We start from the raw sequence: 21224 nt of genomic DNA, 5'->3' as shown, positions 1-21224 counted from the left end.
AGATTCTGCCCTGATGTATAAAAGAATTTTTAAATTATCTTATTTAAAAATTTTTGTGTGGAAAAGATTGAGAGTGAAGATAGACCTTTGCGTTCTCTCTTAAAACAGATGGGTTTTGTTGTTGCAATTTACTTTTTTTGAAGCCTGAAGGGTTTTGTTGGATAAATTTGTGGATAGCTTTCATCATGGGCAAAAAACTATGGCAAAGAGAAGAGGTTGTTTTCTCCTGTTACACATGCACAGTGCCATAAATCTCTGGGCTTCTTAATGCTAAAGATGCACAGATGTTTTGGATTAGTTGTTTGTCTCCAACCTCTTCCATGTAAACTCATTGGTGCTGATACTTTCTCAGCTATGGATGAAGTTGTCTTCTTTAGTCCTCATATCTGTCAGTTTCTGGTGCTGCCCATTCAAACTCATTTCTTTGATGGATCCATCATCATACTGGTCTTAGTTTTCTCTGGTCCTTTCCACTTATTTCCATCATTTACTCCTTAGAATGGTTAACAGTGCTGTTGAAATGTAATCCCAAACCCTTAACAGCACCATGGAATTATGCCTTATCATTAATTTTTATCAAAAGACTCCTCTTTCATTAATTTTATGTCTGTTTTATGTGGATATTCAGGTCACTGAAAGATCATTGCTACTCTGGATCGGGATAATTTATACTCCCTGAAACAATGGCAATTAATTTTTACCATTTGCACAAACTGAAAATAAAGCCATTTCACCAGCGTATGAGTACATTTATAAAATGCCACTATTTCTGAAAGGTTCAGGAAATGATTGACTTAGAAATAGATAGTAGATGCCTTCTTAATCTCCAGCTAAAGTTTCAAGACTAGTTCAGTTTCCCCTGTGAATTAGATGGTTGTAGAGGATTAGGTTGTTGAGATTTAGTCAACAGAGCCTTCAGGATTGTGACAAAATGGTTGTCACTCACATGTCACTGTTCTTAGTTACAGCATTTCGGGAAACCTTAGCAGAATAACTGTGAACATGCTTTTGAAGCTGAGGATAGTGTCTCTTGGGAAATGTATTTAGTGTGACTTAAGTTTTCTTAGATAACCTTGCAACATGTTGTGAATTAATCTCTTTGTATATGCATACTCCAGGATTCTTGAACTTTTTAGCCATTTCACCAAGTTTAAAACTAAAACAAACAAAAACAGGGGAAAAAACCCACTCAAACAAAAAAAAAAAAAAATCAAACCCACAAGCCAACAAACAAACACCCTAAAACAAAAAAAGCCCTACAAAACAACCAAAAACCCCAAACAAATTTCTTCTTTCTCTTGACTGTAATACTGCTTCTATGCTTAAGTAGAGAAGGAGCAAAGTTTACTTTGGCAGAAAACATTCCCCTGTGAAACAATCAAACTAAAAACGTGACCAGTCTGAAATCAACCCCCAACCCTCCCTCACCAAATGTTTATGTTCCTGTAATATACAATGAGAGCTACCTACCTTGGCTGCTTCTGTCACCTCCAGCTGTTCTGTGAAAATTGGTGATTTGAAGGTATTATGCAGAGAGGTAAATATAGAAGTGTCTGACCAGCTTTTTACATTTTGCAGTTCATCTTATATATGATCCTGATAGAGAAAAAATAGAAATCTACATAGATTATTTTGTTAAGGAAGAGTTAATTGGTTATTGTACAGTAATGGATATTTTATGTGTCATTCTGGATGTCATTGATTCATGTCATGGTGAAAGAACTGGAATGCTATTCTAGTGTATTGGCCCATACTGTTCTTATATGAAAGTTCAGGTTTTTACTTCCAAAATCTGTAATAAGTATCCCTCAATACAGAATGATGTGAATGCATTACTCAGAGTGACAGACTTTACCAGTAGGCACCGTCTCTAAGGTTTAAGAGTAGAGTTTTTTTTAATAACATACTTCAGTACTATGACTAATATTGTATTTGCTATAAAATAAAAAAAAAATCCTACACAGCTGAGGGAAGACAGAGCCAGTCTGCTCAGCATGCATATAACTGTTTCTCAGGCTTCCTTGTTTCTATGCCTACAGGGAATAAGTTGTGTTACCTTAATTAAGTGATAAATTAATTACCTATGGCAAGTAACTTAAAAGTAAGGAGGTTAATGGCTGATAAATCATAAGGAGAGCTGTGACACATGAAGCTCTGTTTCAAAGGGAGTTTTTTTAAAAAACCATTGTTCAAGAAGCTTTAAAGATAAATGTGAGTAACTTCTGCTATCTAAACCTCTGAGGTCTTCAGCAGGTTTTTTTTTTTTTTTTCAGCATTCTTCCTTACCTGTCATAATTATACTTATTCAGTCATGCAGGAGAAGAGTCAATTGGTGTGCTACTCATTCGTGTTGGGGTGCCTTATCTTTGTGATTAAGGGAGCCTAAAAGGGGGATGGAAGTAAGAAACCTGTTCTTAATTTGTTTCTTCACTCTGCAAATACATGAGTAATTTCCTGCAAATAGCATGGTTTAAATTTGCTCAAGATTCTGGGCATGTTCATCTTCATGTGACTTCCAAGAAGAAAATGAATCTTTACTGAGATAACAGTCAATGGCTTAAGATAGATCTGTCTTTAGTACAGTAGTTAAAATAACAGCAGCTTTTTGAAACTGTATTGAGGTCCATTTGAAAAATTTGTAATTTTTTTCCTCATTTCTGGGTATAGCTTTGAATTGACAGTATTCCTTTACAAAGTGATTACTACTATAGATGCTGGCAAATTGCTCTATGGACAACAATCAACAGTGCCATACGGAAAGCCAAAATTGCTCTATGGACAACAATCAACAGAGCCATATGGAAAGCCAGATCTGTAGCTGTTAAAATTATGTTCGCAGGTGCACAGAGACTGTTGTAAATGTATCTTAAGATTTATTTAAAAAAAAAAACTTCTGTCAAAGAAGACCTGAAAAGAAACCCTGAGGTTAGTCAAAAAGTATGAAAAAAACTTACAAAAGAATGAAAACCTGATATTTTTCAAATCTCTCAAAACACAGAAATGCTACCTGATGTCTGCAATGTTTGCAAATGAATAAGATGCAAAAGAGTTTTTCAAAGAAAGCTGTAGCCAAAAAGCTATGTCATTTTTTTGAACATGTTTTTATCTTGTGGGACCTTCAATAGCTTCATACATTGCAAGTCTTCGTTATGGAGAATTATCAAAAATTTGACTCAATTAAGAGTGTCAGAATAGACTAGTGACCAACCTGACAAAATTTGCAATAACATAAATTTCCAGGGCCAGATGGTGAAACAGCATTAGTGAAAGAAACAGTTACTTCATGTAATATTCTTTAGCTGGAAGACAACGCCCTGAGGGAGAAGCTCTACTAGAAATCTGTGAGGTGTGCTGTGGCAGCAGCCATGGAGTGAGTGTCAGCTCTCAGAAATGAAGAAGTGGGTGGCAACAATGAGATGAACATGGGTGGATTAAAACAAAATACTGCCTTTTTATGCTGTAAAATGTGGAAATTCTTGCTGCAAAACATAGATGCAAAAAGGTTGCATGTCGCTAACACTTAGACAAATTAATGAAAATAAACAGTTGGCATGAACTGTTACAAACAAGCAGTCTGCAACTATAAAACTAAGATTAGGTTAATTTCCCAAGTAGTGTTTCTCAGTTCAAACTGGATGATACAAATAGAGGTCCCCAGAAGCCAGAACCAGTAAAATGGAAGGACTAGGTAACAAAGCCTTGCTTGTGCCTTGTAATCTAAATTGATGACCTGATGTTTGCCTAACAACATATACAAACTTGAAAGCTTTCACTTACTTTTGTTAGGTTAGTTAAAAGAAAATTTGAGAGTTAAAATACCTGCAGACTTTGGTTGTGAGAAAATCTGACCTGTTGATACTTTTTGGGCCCCATTTTTTTAAAAGTCTTTTGGGGACCAAGTTTTTTTCAGGCAAGGTTAACTGTAGTTAGAAGGGACAAACTGCACATTCCAGTGTTTGTTAACCACTTCAAGCTGGACTGTATGTTTTGTGAATAGTCTACAGTTGCTGAGCACTTCTAACACACTCTGCAGACTAATTATGAAGGTATCCAGAGTGCCAAATGAACATAAAGCTAATTTTTAATACAACACCTTCCAGTAATTACAATTATGCAGAAAGGCATTTAGTCCATTTGTAGTGAAGGAAAGTATTGAAAATAATGGACCTATTTCCCTTTAATTTTCTCACTAAGAAATATTACTGACTTTCTTCTGCATAAAAATAGTGCATTTTAGAGTGACTACATAGAAAAATTACATAGGTAAATATTAAATGTTTTCTCTCAGTAGTAATTTTCTCAAGCATTACCTTGAATTTCTTTATAAAACTTTGAGGCTTAATATCACACTGAAGCTTTCTTTTATGGAACCCTTAAATACCTTGAATTGTGAAAGGGTGGAAGTAGTTATATCTGTGCAATCTCAGTAAAAAAAGAGAAAAATACACAAAGTCAAATAAGGGTCAAGTAAGAATGTCAAAACCAATTACACAATTTCTATAACTTATCATTTAGTCAGAAATATTTTTCAGGAAGAATTAGTTGTATTATGGTCTGTCTTTTTCAGTTCTTTGGAAGACCTACAATTCTGAACTTAGTGCAATCTCAATACAGAATATAAATGGCCATTATTCATAATTGCTACATGCTTGTGCAGTCACTATTCAAAAGCTCTTTTGTCAGCTTTTTCCTGTAGTGTTTGTCTGCAAATGGGAGTTTCTGGAGAAGTTCAGTTCTTTAGCTCTGTCAAGCAGTAATACAACAACGCCTCTGTCACGCTCTCTGTGTAGACTTGGAGCTGTTACTTCCTCTCCTGATCTTTTGATTGGCAGATTTTAAAACTAGAGCAGATCATTATTCTCTGATTTCACTTCCTCTAGTGTTAAATGATTATAAAATGACATGCAGCAAGGCAAGTAACTTTTAAGTAGAACTTGCAGAAGCCTTTTGGAATATATTCCAATCATTATATAGAATTATAACATGATGGCAGAATCTTTCCTTGCCCTTGGTAAGTGCTTCCAGTACTTAGCCTGATCATTTAAAAAAAAGGTAGTATCTTCACCTTTTGAATTACCTTTTCGGAATTTTTTGTCTTCTTATGCCTTTGTGTCTTGGAAACCACTCTAGTATTTAAAGTTATTTTGATTTGAAGCTACTCGTATGATCATGACCTTCAAAATTTTCTCTGGAACATGTGAGTTCCCTTGTTTCAACATATTGCTGAAAGGACTTCTATTACCTCAAATAATTACTATCTTCAAACTTTTTTTTTTTTGTGTGTGTGTGTGTGTAAAGCATACCATAATGGTTTACCTACAGTTCTTGTTGTGTTTGCTGGCTTTGGGCGAAGAGGATATGCATTCTCTAAGATCAAATCTGAAGAGCTGGTTTCTTAATGTGACTTCCCCCCTTTTCTCCCATCCTTTCTGAAGCTGACACTGTGGTGCAGTCTTGCTGGCATGGTCTGTATATTTTTGTAACAAGTGACATTTAGTCTTTAACTCCTGAACCTCCTTAGCAATTTTGAAGAGATTGCTTTGGGTTTGTTTGGTTGTTCTTTTGGACCTCTCCTCTGACAGTCATGCTATTTATCAGCTATTAAATTATTACCCTGTAATGAAAAATGCTCATAATTCAAACAGCTTTCCTCCTTATCTACATTTAAAACAAGTGGGTGTGAGGGGTTTTCTTGAGGGGGAGTGTTTTGTTGGATTTTGGTTTTGTTTCTTTTTGTGCTAGTGATTTTGTTTGGGTTTTTTTCAGAAATTAAGGAAAAAAAGACCTCTTAATTATTTAATAAAATTCCTAACAGCCAATTCAGTCTCAGAAGAAAAGTTTTTTGCCGCCCTTTCTTATTTGTTGCTCTCCATAGAACAGGCTGAAAAGTTTTTAGCTTGTTTGTGAGGTTGTTTTCATTGAGAGCAGTCACTTCTAGTAAGCAATAGGAATTTGCTTTATTTATTGCATATACCCATCTTGCTCTTCTTTCCCAGGAAGTGAAATTTTCTTCCTAAGCCCAGCTGTGCAGTTAGGTAAAAGCTTTTTGATGCATTAAGTTGGGGGATGCCCCACCTAGTGGATGATCGTAAATGCATTTTCTCATTGCTCCACTAGGACACAAGGTTATGCCGGATTACTTTAAATATTACCCATGTTTACTGCCAGCTCGGGAAATTGATTAAATAGCTGGGTTTTCTTTCCCCTTTTACTTGTGGGCTGATGGTGGTGGTGTTTGTGGAGCTAGAAGAGGGGAAAGGTAAAAGAGGGATTTACATGAAAGAACGTTTCAAGTTGAAAAATTGTCCACATTCCCTGTAAATGTTTTAACACAGAAATTAGTTACAAGCTATGGTGCTTAAAATGGCCATCTGCAAAACTAGTTTTCCTGCCTGTCAGAGGAAAGGAAGTACCTTAACAGAGGCACTTTTAGTGTGTTGGGGAAAAAAAGCTCTTCAGGTTTTTTCCCATCACCTTGTTAGAGGACTATTTGCTCAGGCTTCATAGTTTTGTGTCTTTTTACCAACGTGGTCTGTTTCATCTTACCAAAAAAATAAAATCATTCTGGTCTGTCAAGGGTATTGTTCAGTAGGGCTGCTGCCACTGAGTGGCACAGGGAGCGGGGCCGGGGAAAAGTAACCCTTACTTTTGGAATATATGAATGGCCTTCATTCTTCTGCGAAATCAAAATAAAAATCATAACAGTTCCTGTCTTAGTTCCTCTGATATTCTCAAAACTATTCAGCTACCTCTTCTGCTTAATGATGAAGTTGTATAACAGTGGAAAACTTGAGACTGAAATTATTGCGTTGGGAAAAAAAAAATATCTTTTCTGTCTAGATCAGATGGCATGTAGTCTGCTTTTCTGACACTTGTCCTAATCTTGATGTGTCTCAAACATAAATCAAAGCTTCAGAGCCAGCAGCCAGCACTGGTTTATGTGTTCTTGGTTTGGGGAGGGCATGGAGGGGAGAGGGGAAGAGGAGAATTGTTCAGTCTCACATACACAGCTCTTCCTGATAGGTGGTGTTACACGTCCCTTCATGGAGGTGTCCTGCCTCACTAAAAAGTAAATCTAAAAGCATACCTGTGGAAGAAGTAAAATTCATACAATTTAGAGACAAAAACACACCTTAATGATAAAGTTAGGGGTGGGTGGAGGAAATAAATTACTTTTGACCTTCAAGTCAGTCTTCTTTCTAAGATAAGAAATGGTCAAGTGTGTAGCAAAGGCATTAAAACCAATTTAATGTACAAGTGCAGTCATTATTTTACTTATGTATGTATCTGTAAACCTCAGAAGGCAGTGTTCAGTACATTTGAATTCCTGGCTATGCTGTATCACCATTGAAATGTTTATCCAAACTTGCACTTATATTTGCTTATAAATTTTACACATTTTATAAATCTGTTATATTAAGGGAATATAAAATACAGGCCTTCACAGATAAAATACCATTGCTTAAGTAGATCTGAAAAAGTATTTTAAATTATTGTTTCTTTTTTTTGTTTTTTTTCCCAAGAAGCAAGATACTTCTAAAATTAAGATGTAGCTGTGTTGTGTGGGAAATCTACTGCATTAGCACTAGATTTTAAAAAGTTGCTGGTTCACCTAATCCTAACCCATCACGAGGATGTGGGCTTTGAGAGAAGCAGAGGTGGAAAACATGCAGTATTTTTAAAAACTCTTTCATAAGTGTCTTCGGTGACAAGTGGTATTATGCTGTATTTTCTTTGCTTCTTTATGCTTGATACCACTCATAAAATATTGCTATATAGAAAAGGATTTTTTTCAAATAAATATTTTGTTTCCCTGCTAAGAGGGATGCCACTTCAATCTCCCTTCAATCAAACTTTTTAGCATGCTTTTAACTTAAACAATACTTACACAAACACAGGGTTCTCCGTTTTGTATTTATTTGTAGCCTGGTATAATACTTGTAATACTGGTTATTGATGAGGGGAAAAAAGAGTTCTAATTGGACCCCACAAGATTTCCTTTTGTTTGCAACAAGTATATCCCCCAAAGCAGGTCTGAAGCTGGTTTTGTTCATCATGTTTAAGTTAAACCACCTTTCCAGTAAACTGTTACATTAAATTTGAAAATAGTGTAAGCTTGTGTGATCTTGAAGCTTTTGTGGCAGGACAGAAAGAATTGGTAACATATTTAATGTCTTTTTAAAAAATTTTTGCAGGCACACATCTATTCTTTGGGTGCAACACTGAAAGCAGCAATAGAGTATATTGTAGAACCTGAGACAGAATCAGAATTTGGACAAGATCTGCACACTCTGCTAGAACAAATGCAAGAAGAGAATCCTGAAAATAGGCCAGATATTGAGGTAAAACAGCCCTACATCATTTTTTGCTTTAAAAAAGTTGATACTAATACTTCTGTATGTGTGCTCATTACCTCTATTTATCTCATTAATCTCTGTAATTATCAAGATTGTCTTGATAAGCAGTATGCTCGGGTTTTGCAAGAAAGCTGAGGTCTTCTCTGACTCTACAGAAATTCATCCTTTTTCCCACTCTGCTGGATATACAACCTGAAAGTAGATGTAGATGTTTGACAGTGCTTGGATTTTTAAGAAGATTGTGTGAATACACTGATGTATCTAAATTTTCTCAGTAACTGTTTTCTTCCCATTTAGTATTTGGTTTGCAGAGAGACAGAGATTGTCATTAGAAATAAAAGCACAGGCATTATATTGTGAAATTTGTGTGATAATGGGATTGCATTTAAGAAGGGGAAGTAGGGACCCTGCCCCAGAAAGCCTCTGTTCCTTGGCATGTTCAAAGCATTACTACTAACTAGTTTTTCTGTAAATACATAAAGGCTCAGATATCTTTATTGAATTTTGTATTTTATTCCATTTAGCCTCTTATTTTACCTTTAGCCATTAGAAAGAATTTGAAGCTATATAGGATTTTTCATGCTGATGTTTTCAAAGAATTTACATTCTAAATGTTGGTTACCTGATAGAGTTTTTTGACATTAATGTGCAGAAGTTTAATGTTTTTGCAGACTATGAGAATTTCATTTTGGGGGAGGGGGGGGGCGGGGGGGGGGAGGTCATGGGTGTTTCATTTTCCTGAACTGATAGTGTATATTCTAAATGGTATAGCACCTATGATCAATACTTTGGAGAAAGATTGCTGCAACAGAAGAATTAACAGATTCATTTTTAGAAAGTAAAAAATATTGGCTCCCTGACTGAGGACTGCCCAGGCAGGAGACCATACCTAATATAGAACCTGCTTGGTCAGCTGCTCTATTTCTATTCATTTACTGTTAAGTTGTCAGAGGAGGGATTGTATAGCACTCTCTCATTTCTGAGTGGTCTGTAGACCCTGAAAGCTGTTGCTGACTATTGAAATCATCCCAAAAATAATTGGTCTTAGGTAATACATATAAGGGTCGCTTTGTGGGTATGTTCTTTCTGTTTCTTTTCCACTGGACCCTTTCTTGGGTGAACAGAGTTGTGGGAGCTATTTGGAGGGAAAGCCCCTAGACTTTTCTAGGTACTTTGCTAGACTTCAGCACAGCTGGATACCTGTCTCCCTTTTTTCTGTCCTTCCTCAACCCCATATGTGAACCAACAGGGCAAATTTCTTCCTTCCATGCACAACAGCAGAGGAGCAGTTGGGTGGGAGCTGCTGAATGGGGAAGTGAGAGCATCTCCTGACGGCTGTGTGAGGTCTCACCAGTGTTTATCTAGGAATAGTTGCTGAGGAAATGGTGGGATGTATTTGGTAAGGCAGCTCTCTCCTACATTCCGCCCAAAGGGGCAGGTTTTTAAATGTGTGAATCTGTAGTTAATTATGTGTGAGACCAATGCTAATGCCATCAATGGTGCCCAAGCTGCAATTTAGAGATATGAAGTATGGTTACTTTTTGTGATCTGATAATGATTGCTTTTTCTAACTGGGAATATTGCTTTTTAGATAATTGTATTTTGCAGTTTTTAAAAGATTCAGCATTTAATTTTCATGTAATTTCAGTAATAAAAACATTCATCATCCTGCCTGTGTCACTGAATTCAAGTGAAGCATTGGCTGTTTAAAAAAGTAATCAGCACTCTAGCTTTTTGCATTTTCACTATGTTATTCATAAAGGATAACATTTAAGATAATTTTTATCAGTTGTTCTTGATGTTCTAACTGTAGGCTAAAACTTGAATTGTATTAAATGACTTCATAATAGCCCATGGTAAAAACAAGAAATTAATTCAACCACATAATAGAAACATTATAAAGAATAGAAACGGTATAAAAAATTGGAGAAGAAAGACCTCCAATGTAGCATCATATAAATTCAGATGTACTGTGGGAGTTAACATCATTCATATTAGTTGAAATTCACAAATCTATTCATTATTAAATAAGTATTTAACATTCTTTTTCTCCAGAGCATTTTGTCATTATGTGAAGAAAAAATGAAGATTGCTTCATCAAGTAATATTTGTCGAAGCTTGTCTGCTGTTGGAAGAAGAGTTCTTTCAATTGAATCTTTTGGTGCTTCTCAAGGTAACAGTAAAATGTATTTAGTCCAAAACTTCAGATTGCCTGACATATCTAATGATTTTTCAAAGACTGTGTTTTTGTGATCTCCTGTTATACGTTCCTTTCTAGATTACAACAAATCATTGTTAAATATTTGTAGATTGGTGATGGGGAAACAGGGACACGCAACTCTTAATTAACATAATATGTTTGAAGTGTCCCTTATGATTCGAAGTGATTTGTTCAGAAATTGAGAATTTGTGTAACATACTAAAGATATGTAACAGCAATGGCAGAAAAAGTAATGTAAAGATTTACAAGGAGAGATTAGGAGGTTTAATACACATTTAATATAAGCATCTGTTTTTGTATCTAGATGTCTGTGATAACATGTGGAAGGGAAGAATGTGTCAGAGGAGTTTGGGATCTAAATTATATGCAAATGAGAGAAACAACATTGCAGGTGATTCGTCTGCAGTGGAAGATGTGACTACTGCCTGTCATAACAACTCTTCTGTAGTTACCATGGTGACTGGCAGAGAAAGTGGTTTAAAGGAAATGCAAATTGATCAGGATAATGAGAAAACTCAACATTCACAACTTGCAACTCAAACTGAAAAGAGCAAAGAAGAGGACAAACACGCAGTGTATACTGACAGTTTCGCTAGTGTTGCTTTGGATATAAAATCATGTGTTATTGACCTGGAGAGAGATTGCCTTTTTAAGAAAGGTTCTTTGAGAAAAATGAAAACCTTTCCAAAGCTACCACTCGAACTTGCAGATACAAATAACTTTTTTACTTCTGTAACCAACAGTGGACCACTAGATAGGAAAAATCACTTTGTAACACAAGAGTCACTACCTCTAGACAATAATAATGAGGTTGCTTTTTCAAAGGGAAATCTCAATTCATTTGCTGTCAATAGTCCACCAGAAACAGAATCAAACAATCGCCAAGTTGATGATCATCATTTAGAAGCACCATGTGTATGCACACAAGTGTCTGGCTTGAATCTAGAAGAACATATGTCACTTATCAATGGTAAAAAGATAGGTTTTTCTTCTTCTGGTCACAAAGAAGACTCTTCTGGTGCTACCTCTGAAGTGCGAAAACCAGCTGATATGCTAAAAGGCCCAAACCAGTCAATTGCTGGAGCAAAAATGCTAGACAACTACATGGTGTTGGAAGACTGTTCTGAAACTTTTCAAGGGTCAAATGAGAATTATGTACCACATTTTAACAAGATGGATTCAGTATTAACAACAAAACCCAGTGGGAACAGACATGGATCAAACCTAATTAGGCCACCAGAATTAAGCAACGGTGTGATGAGTGCAAACAATAATGAAGATAATCTTTGTGGAGACAGAGGTTCAGAAATCAAAAGTAATGAGCAGGTAGTAAAAATAAAGTCTTCGTTATATAGTTGCTGTAGTCACTTATGTGGAGATGAGATGACTTAAATACCGTGTGATTTCTTTCCCCCTTGTCCACTTTAGCATCCCATAAAATGGCATTTTGCTAGTCTGCACACTAAGAGTTAATATTGGAAACATGGTGATCCCTTTTTCTTCCTAAATTAAAAAGTAAAGTGCTACAGTGAAATTTATGCTGTTGCAGAATCAACTTCCATTTTTAATTATGTTTTTTTAACAAATGGAGTCTACTTGCTCATGTGTTAGAGCAGCATTCCTTAATAGCTGATTGCATTTGTAAGCAAACAACCAAAGCATACATGTTTTTTTAACTCTTTGTGTTCCTGTCAATGCATAAATTTCACTACCTTGCAGTGAGCCTCCCAGGTGCTTAAGAAAATTGCAGAATTCCTGACTGTAAACCTGACCTCACTGAAATCAATGGCAATATCCCATCAGCTTCAGGAGGATAGAGTCTGCATTTTTTTTTTAATCTTCCGTGTACATTTAAGTTTTTGGAAATTGTACATATGCTATATTCGTTCTGTGTTCTTAAATTGCTGTCTCTGTTTGTTATGTATGTTTCACTATAGAATTTAAATATGTGCACAATATGATGGGTATGTTGTCTCATGCATTAAGTCTTTATAAATAGCCAAATAACAGAGGGAGAATTTACCAGAGTTTGTTGATAGATAATCGTAATATGGTCTCTTCTCTGCTCAATTTACGCATCTCAGGGTGGACAAGTTTGGTCTCTGACTAGATGGTTTTCTTTTGTGCCATACTCAGAGGTGTAAACAATCCATGTGGTAGGAGAGCTGCTGGCTAAAACTGCAGGGTTGTTTGTCCTTCTCCAGCTTTGTTACAGCAGGATAAAAGTAAGCAGCACAAACTTCACACATTTTGTTTCCAGAAATTATTCTTAGGTGAAGATGTTTGGCTTTTTCCTTGCTTGTCTACTGGCAAGTCAGCCTTGTTCTCCTTGCCCAGCAGCCCATCTTCCAGCCCTCCCATACAGTGGCACTTAGGGCTGTATTCAGTCTCTGTCCCTCCCTCTTTTCATCTTGGCCAAACACCTCCTTTGGAGCATTAACCTCGAATTGCCAGGTGTGAAACGAGCCTTTGGTTCATCATAGCTCAAAAACTAGAGCAAATACAAGAATCTGTCCATTTTTCCCTTTCCTGTCTCTTCTCCCTCAGCAGGTGTGCTTATTAAATTCATAGTTCAGGAGGATGATAAATGTGGATAAGTACCACATAGCATGGTTTTGCCTTCTGAGGGGGTTATTCACTGTATATCCTTTATTTAGGTTTTAAACCCTGCAAGTGCACTCTTCAGACTCTGAGAAATAGTCCATTTATTGTGCATGCATCTTTTTTTTTTTTCTACTTCTGCCATCACTTATGGACATAAGTTGAATGTAGTGATAGGGGTTCTTTTTTAAGGAGGAAAAATATTCTGTCCTTACCAGATTACCAGGGCAAAAGTTTAAGTCTATATGCATGAAAGCAGTTTTAAGAAAATAATCTTCCCCTGAATTATAGTTTTCCAAAATTCTTCCATGAAATTAAAAGTTGTAACAAATCTTATTTGCTTTTTTGCAGCAGCACTTGAGACTGACACACAGAAAAGTAAACCGAAACATATTTTCATCTTATTCTGCCATTCTTCTAAAGTCTTCTTTTTCTTCAAATATTTCATCATCAATTTAAATAAAGTGTCCTTTCAGCCTAATTTCATTCTTGCAAACAAGTAGGCTCTTATTAACAGTGATGTTATCCTGCTCCCACTGAACTCACAGGACAGTCACTGTGAATTAAAAACAATAACTCTTATTCCAGGTACCCTAATAAGCAGTGTTGTATTACATAGCATCTGAAATGAAAACAGCAGGGTAGTGGTTCTTTATTATATCAGAGGTTTATAGCTGTCTTTTCAATAGAAGAAATGCTTGATAGACTCATGCTCTACATTCTCTTTTTGAGTAAATTATTCCAGCAAATGTTCAGGTACTGCCACAGAAAAATGTGCTATTTAGAAAAATCTTTTTTGTCTTAACATTTTATTATATTTGCATTTTTGTTTATTTGATTATTTAACTGCTCTAGGGAGGAAAAAAAACCCTTTAAGCATATTAACACCTAAGCTTCCTGAAATGCTGAATTTCTGGCCTCGTAGTCCTTTGCTTTCTGAAGGAGGGTCATTCATCATTAGTAGTTGTTGAACTGTATAGCAGACTTTTTTGTGAGTCTTCTTAGAGAAATGCAGTGGGTTAATGTTTTCAGCTTGTTTTTTCTTTGGGAAAAGCGATTTTATTTCTCAGACTTCCAAAATATAGCAGTTTTTGACTCTGTGTTACCTCCTGACAACTGAAAAAAAGTCACACTGTGCTATTCCTTACGTGACAGAAATACAATTGCTGTCTCTTAAGTTCCCATTAGCCAAAATTTTACCAAATACCTTTTTTTAAAGAAAGACTGAGTCTGAGTTTGTTCACTTACTGTAAAAGCACAAGAAGTGTGAGGACCCAGCTAATGTGATTTCTGCCTTGTGGGGTAAATAGAAAACACCTCAGAGGATTTGCAGTGCTGCTCTTTCCTGAGTTCTCTATTACAGATTGGCATGATGGCAGCAAGTAGAGCTTTTAGAATGGCATCTCCAGCATTCCTTTCAATATTTCATGTTGTTTAGAGAAGGTGCAATACCAGCCCCATCCGGTTGAAGATCAACCTTGTCTACTCTGGAGAACAGACAGTTTTTCTTGCCTGTCAGTACTTCTCCAGTGGACAATATTTTTCTAATACTCAAACACTGCTTCTTATTGTTGTGTGCTTTACTGCTAGTAAGCATTACTAAAAATACTTGCTTGCTTTTGTCTGGCTACTGCAATGTATCTTGTGAGGGTTTTCCTAGTAATTTTTATAGTTTTGCATGCCATAAATAAATATTTTTCACTTCAAGTTTGAGTGGGGATCTTTTATTTCTCTAACCAGTTTCATTCCAATCAGGTGTGTCTCATCTCTAATCCTTTTAAATGTTTTTCTGTGATTTAAATGCTATGGCCTTTACTTGGGAAGGGTTAATGAAAACCTGGCAAATGCAAGTTTGTTTTCTGTTGGTCATTCATACCTTGTCAAGCATGAAAGAAGTGAAAAGCCATGTAGCTAGAGGCTGACACTTTAACACTGGGGAAATAACATGAAGGAAAGAAAAGTTGTCAATTCCTAGAATAATACTTGCTAAGAAAAGAATGATGAAAATCTTGCTTTGGCTATTTAAAACGTGCTAGCATTATGTTCATAAAATAGATTATGTTTGCATAGTTGGAATGCTTTTCTAAATTTGGGGGTTACAATTCTGGTACCAACAATTAAGCAGATCTGTTAAATAGTCTTTGCAGCACTGCAAAAAAACAATCGATTTTCCAACAAGTAAGGTTTAAAATGCAATCTTTGAGCATAAACCAAAATGGCACCAGGATGTAGATATAGACAATAATGGCTCATTTGACTTTTTTATATTTTCTGACAAAATTTCAATGCTGTGAAAGCATTTTCTTACTTTAAAAAAATGGCAATATAATTTCTATTATCAAAAGGTCTGGTTTAGAACATTTTAAAAATTTGGAAAGAGACATTAGATTATAATTTTGTTTCCTCTTTGGTACATTGATGATAATATATTCATGAATGTTTAAAAGCATTATTAAAATAACGTTAATGGTTTAAATGAAGTGAACTTATAAATGCTGAAGAGTTGTCTTGAGCTTGCTTTGCTAAAATTTCTTGGTAGATAAGTAACAATGTATGCTACACATGGTTTGACTAAAAGCATTTAATCACACATTTTCCAGTACTTCAGATTTTTTTTTTCTTGGTGTTTGTGTGGGGATTTTATTTTTAAGTTTTAGGAAATAGTAATAGCCATGAATCAGAGACTTGCATGTTAAAAACCAAAACAGCCACACCTGAGACATGCCTAATTAAGGAGCTGTACACTTACATGTTTACTAAAACAAGGTTCAGGAGAGTTAGAACGTGCATCTTGTTAAAATACCTCAGAGGTGAGGTACCATTGCATTAAATACCTTTGTTTTACCTTTGTTTAAGGATTGAGGCTTAAATAAAAGTTGCCTCATAACCATAGGCTGAGAAGTATATTCTTTTTCCTTTGAAAACTGTTTGAACCAGACTGCATGCATTTTTCACCTCAAATGCAAATATGTGATGAAACATGTCTTGTCATGTACCTTCAGTACATGGGGTAACTTCTGCAAGGTGTTAGAAGTCCCCAGCAGGTCTGAACCCTCAGTTTTCATCTGAAGTCTTCCATATTTCTCTTTCTGTTGGAGGAAGGTGGGAATTTGGAATAATTCTAGGACAGTAGAAGAATGACCTTCTCAGGTGTTTCTTTCAGGAATAAAATTGATATGGTCAAGGTGAGGAGAGACATGAATTACAGTAAGAGACAATAGCAGTGCAGGTATTTATTAGCATGGCAGAAAACCAACTAGCACACAAATACCAGCTAACAATATTATATTTGAGGTTTCTTCTTTCTTTAGAATGGTTGCCAGAGAAACAATGACTATATACATTTAAATAAAGTTCACCAAACTGCAACCAGACTCCATCCTTCTTTTTCCTGACTCAGTTTGTTTTGGCTATGCCACAGATGGCAGTAATGCCCATTTCTGCTAAGATTTGCTTTCCCTACATACCTTTTTCTTCCAAAATAGAGTTTTACTGGTGTCTCTTCATTCTCTGTTTTCTAATCTATCATTGACACTTCTGTCTTATCATAAACTTTTGCTGCTGCTCTTAGGATTTATTCCTACTCTCCTGCCACGCCTGAATTTCTTTCTGTCATTTCTTTCTCACACTAAAGAGTTTGGATATCCCAGAGGTGATGAGAAATACTTTGCAGCTTTCTGCAGTACAACAAACTTCAGTCTCCAGTTCACTGAGAGATTCTTCTTTCCCTGGCTAGCCATTCATCACCTTCTCCTGAAGTGAAAGGTGATTTGTATATACAGTAAAGGAAGTCCATCTTTCTTTGCTGCAGCTTTTAGAGCCTCTAAAGACATAAACTCATAAACTTCAAGAGGAGGGATTCTCTTACAGAGAAACATGTGGTGCTTGTGTGTACTTACTAGAAGAAAATTCCTAAATCCCAAAGCCTTCTTAATGTTTTAGTCAGTCTGAAATTTCTCTTATGGTTTCTCTTCACTCACGTCAGCCATGCAGGGTTAATGTGAAGATTTGGGTGCTCCTTTCTTTGTAAAGTGCCTGTGAGCAAAGACACTTGAGGCACATGAGAACCACAGTGCTCTGGAGAGGGAAGCACTGCTGCTCAGGGATAGGAATCTATCAACAGTATGAAGCTCTATCCTATATGCTTTCTAGACTGATTCATTCTTTTGATTATCTGTCCTTTTCCTTCCTGCTGTGTGATTGATGGCTTTTTATCGAACTGTTCAAGAGCTTACTTTTCTAGATACAGGAAAAGAGCACATGGATGAAAGAATTTTGCACTCCAGGGTGCTGGTGATAGCAAAATTGGAGAATGAAACTGAATCTTATCACCTGGCTTCAAATCTGTCTATGCTGAAGTTACTAATTTTTGCCAATATAGGATAGAAGAATAGCACCCAGTTCATTTTTATCTGTTGGAGGGAGGCAGAATATGAAACATTTTCAGTAAATCAAAAGGTGTGTTTCCTGACATATTTTGTTTTAAAAAATGTAGTTTATCTGGTTCACCTTCAAAGAATATTTAAACAATATGAGCCTAAAGTATTGTGTTCTTTGAGAAGATCTTCTGGTTCAAATTATTAGCAAAGTTTCAGCTACAGAAATTAATGTCCTTCTTTTCTCCATGGATTGCACTGAAGCTATTTCTGTTTGTTGAGCTTTATGAAATTCAATGCAATTTTCAGCTCATTACATATCTCATGATACAATCCAAAGAGCATCTCAGTAAAAGGATGAAAAATTTACTTTAGTAAATGACAGTGCAGAGGATGATTTGTCAAAGTTAATGATGTAGTGCAGTTGTATGTGGGAAAGACCTTTAGGCAATGCAGTTTTTGCAAATACTGATTGGGATAGAAAGCTGTCTGTAAAAGCAACAGTTCAGAAGATTTTTTTGTTTGTCTCCTGTGCTTCAATTTTTTTGTTTAGGGTTTTTTTAGGTTGGTTTGGTTCATTTTTTATTTGATTAATTTTTGTTTCTTTGGGGAGTTTTTTGAGGGTGAAATGGGTTTTTTCCAGAGTTAATCCTGAATTACTTGTGGTAATTCTTTTCCCTAACATGGCCTGAAATTGACTCATTCAGGACTGCTTATGTAAGAGAAAATGTGCTGTGCTCTTTTTTAAAAGAGTTCTTTGGGTCTGCTCTCACTCAGGAGCTTCTGCCTACAATGAACTTTTTAGTGTTCCTTCGGTAGGTGAACGGAGATCATGAAGTGCAGCTGATGTCAAGAGCCTCTATTAGAGATGAGCTTTTCCATTAGCCCAATTTGATCAGGAAGGTGTGTGTGCCCTACTATAAATCTCCAATTCTTAGATTCACACAAATACACACCACCCCCCAAAAAAAAAAAAAAATCACAAAATGTAAAGCGTGTCTCTGAAGAACAGTAAGTTTCCATGGAGCAGTATCTTTGTCACATCAAGATATTATGCCAGATATCAAAACCTAAATTGGTAGTCAGAAAAACAAATGCTGTTACTACAAATTGAGCAGCCAGTGATTAAAAGCAAAACAACGTGCTGGGATTTTGAATAAACCTGTCATTAATTCTGTCAATATTGTTAACGTCTTTCACAGAAGAACAAGAGATGTTGATGAAATCTTTAAGGTAAGACATGTAATGCAACTGTCAGGGTAAATCAGGTTTTGAATGTGGGACTGTTTTGTTGATGGCAATCATTTGAGGTTTTTATGTTTTTCAGTCTAGGTGTTGTCCCTATAATTATGCAATTATGTTTCATCTTAAAATATGTCTATTACACAAAGGACATTCTAAGAGTCTTTTCTTAGTATGGTAAGAAAAACCTTCCAGACAGCTCACATTTCCTGGAGGAATTAAGAAACTATTAATTAATTTATACAGTTAGCTGACTGTGCCATGCTTTTTTAATAAATAGTATTAATTCATTACTGGTAAGTGCAATAAATACATTTTCTTGTTACTTTTTAAGTTGAGATTTTTATATTAGGATTTACTTTTCTATTGCATTAGTAAATATTTTTAATTTGTAATAATTTTTATAACTTTCTGCATCCTCACTGTTTTTTTTCAGTGGATCTCTCTAAAACTCCTGTTGTCCTGGTATGGTAGGCCTCTGAAAGACTATGAACTCTGGGCATTATGTCATGAGTGTTTATGTACTCTGCAGACTTGCATAGATTATCCAGGTATAGTCTTAATTATCATGAAGTATTTTGCCTAGTTGTTTATGTTCACTGTATTAATATTTCCTTTATTCTGTTGATTGAAAGGATGATGACTTTCATTTTGTGTGCAGATATTTCTGATTCCCTTAAATTGTGACAAAACTCAATTTGGAGTTGTTTTCCATATATAGGTGAATGTCTCATATATAGGTGTTGATTTCTTTGTGACAAATAATTCCTGACCTATTTTCTACAGTAGAGGGCTTTGTCATTTTAAAGTACCCAGGATCTTGTCATGGAATTAGTCCTTCCACATCCCCTATGCTTCAATTTATGGGCAAATTATCAGAAATAAACTTCTGAGAGAGGAAGAGGGAAGTGTCCTTTGACAAAATTAGAATATGTTGTGTACAACTCAGAAGACCATCTTAGATTTCCATGGACATTCTGAATGGTGGTTTAGCTTATACTAATGATAAACCTATAGCAGTTCTGATAAACAGAGTGGAGGTTTCCACCACCACCACCACCCTTTCTTTTCCTTAATTTAAAAAAACTTGCTTTTGAGAGTATGGGCAGGGATGAGTTTGAAGCCTTTAAGTGAATATAAACAACAGGATAGTAATGTACAGAAAACTTACTGCATCTCTTTGGATTTCAGCTTCAGTTATTTTATTTCTATTATATAAAACTGCTTAAAAGGAAATAAGCCATAAATGAAGATTCTGAACACTTTAAGAAGTGTAACCCATAAAACTAAGTATTTAATATACCTTGTACAGAAGGATTATTTCAGCCTTATAGCATGTTCCTTATGTTTCTGAAGGTTTCAGATAACTGCACATAATGGCTGAGATTCTAATGTAATATGCTTAGCCAGCCTTTGTTACTGCTCTCTTAAAAATGCATAAAGTTCTCTCAAAGTTCCTTTTGAACAATACTTACTAAAGGTGAAGCTGATACATATTTTGAATACATCTTGTGAAAAAATCCTTTGTCTTGACAATAGTAGTGTGACTGGTGGCTGATGAGCATGGTTAAATATATGAATCTGGATTATTTTTTATTTATTCACATAGACAGCCTTTTTCTCCAGATCCTTCCTTGATTACACTTTTTTCATTATCCTAAGCAGGAATTACCTGGCTAAGAAAACATATCCCAAAGCTAGCCTCTTCTTCACGTATTTGTTAATTCAACTCTGCTACAGAAGTTGTTTGTAACCTCCATTGGGACTTAATTCCTCTCCTCTTATCAGAGGATGTTGCTTACATGTTGCTCATGGGTGATTCAGGGAGCCCAGGTGAGGATTCTTATGTTGTACTGAACAAGCTGAGATCTGGTTTGTGTGAACAGGGCCAGGGGCATTTACTGCTGACAAACAAAGACAAGTGAGCATGAAGCTGCCTCCACAGAGAGAACCAGCAAAGGTTCTCATTTGGGAAAGCTTTGCTTTTCAAGACATATACTTCAGGTCCAACTTAAATATTATTGAAAGTAGTAGACAAGCCTTTATGTTAAGCATAGTGAATAATTTAATTTTAGATGTGGTTTGTAGAGATAACTAAAAAAAGGAAAAGTGTTACTGCCTTTTTTCTTACTTTCGTTTTTTTCCTCTTAGACCACTTCAATTAATTATTAATAAATTAAGATTTGTGTGTCTCTTAGACATCTTTAATATTTTATTTCATAATTAATAAATTTAATGTTTTAATCTCTTATTCAATTTAAGAATCTATTCTTCCAGTATTTTGTTTTTAATAAGAAAATGGTTCATTAGATGTTAGTCTAGAAATAGAGGACTACAGCTGGTCTGCAAGAGAACTACTTACTGTCTAGTTGGCTTAATATATTAAAACATGTTCAATTAAAATGTCCTTTGAAGTTAGCAAACAGG

The 21224-nt window shown here is 35.6% G+C and overlaps 1 protein-coding gene across 2 annotated transcripts in view; it reads left to right on the top strand.

Annotated features, from left to right (window-relative positions):
* KNDC1 (kinase non-catalytic C-lobe domain containing 1) overlaps positions 1-21224 on the top strand; it is a 56926-nt gene that overhangs the window by 14323 nt on the left and 21379 nt on the right. For both annotated transcript variants that reach the window (XM_058028736.1, XM_058028735.1), the window contains exons 4-7: positions 8196-8342; positions 10413-10530; positions 10883-11904; positions 19234-19348. In XM_058028736.1, the coding sequence (XP_057884719.1) occupies positions 8196-8342; positions 10413-10530; positions 10883-11904; positions 19234-19348 (1402 nt within the window). The remainder of the gene's footprint in view (positions 1-8195; positions 8343-10412; positions 10531-10882; positions 11905-19233; positions 19349-21224) is intronic.

This window comes from Melospiza georgiana, chromosome 8 (assembly GCF_028018845.1).
Source record: "Melospiza georgiana isolate bMelGeo1 chromosome 8, bMelGeo1.pri, whole genome shotgun sequence".
NCBI lineage: Eukaryota > Metazoa > Chordata > Aves > Passeriformes > Passerellidae > Melospiza > Melospiza georgiana.
Note: the sequence above shows the minus strand (reverse complement) of the source record. Positions and strands in the feature narration are given on the sequence as shown.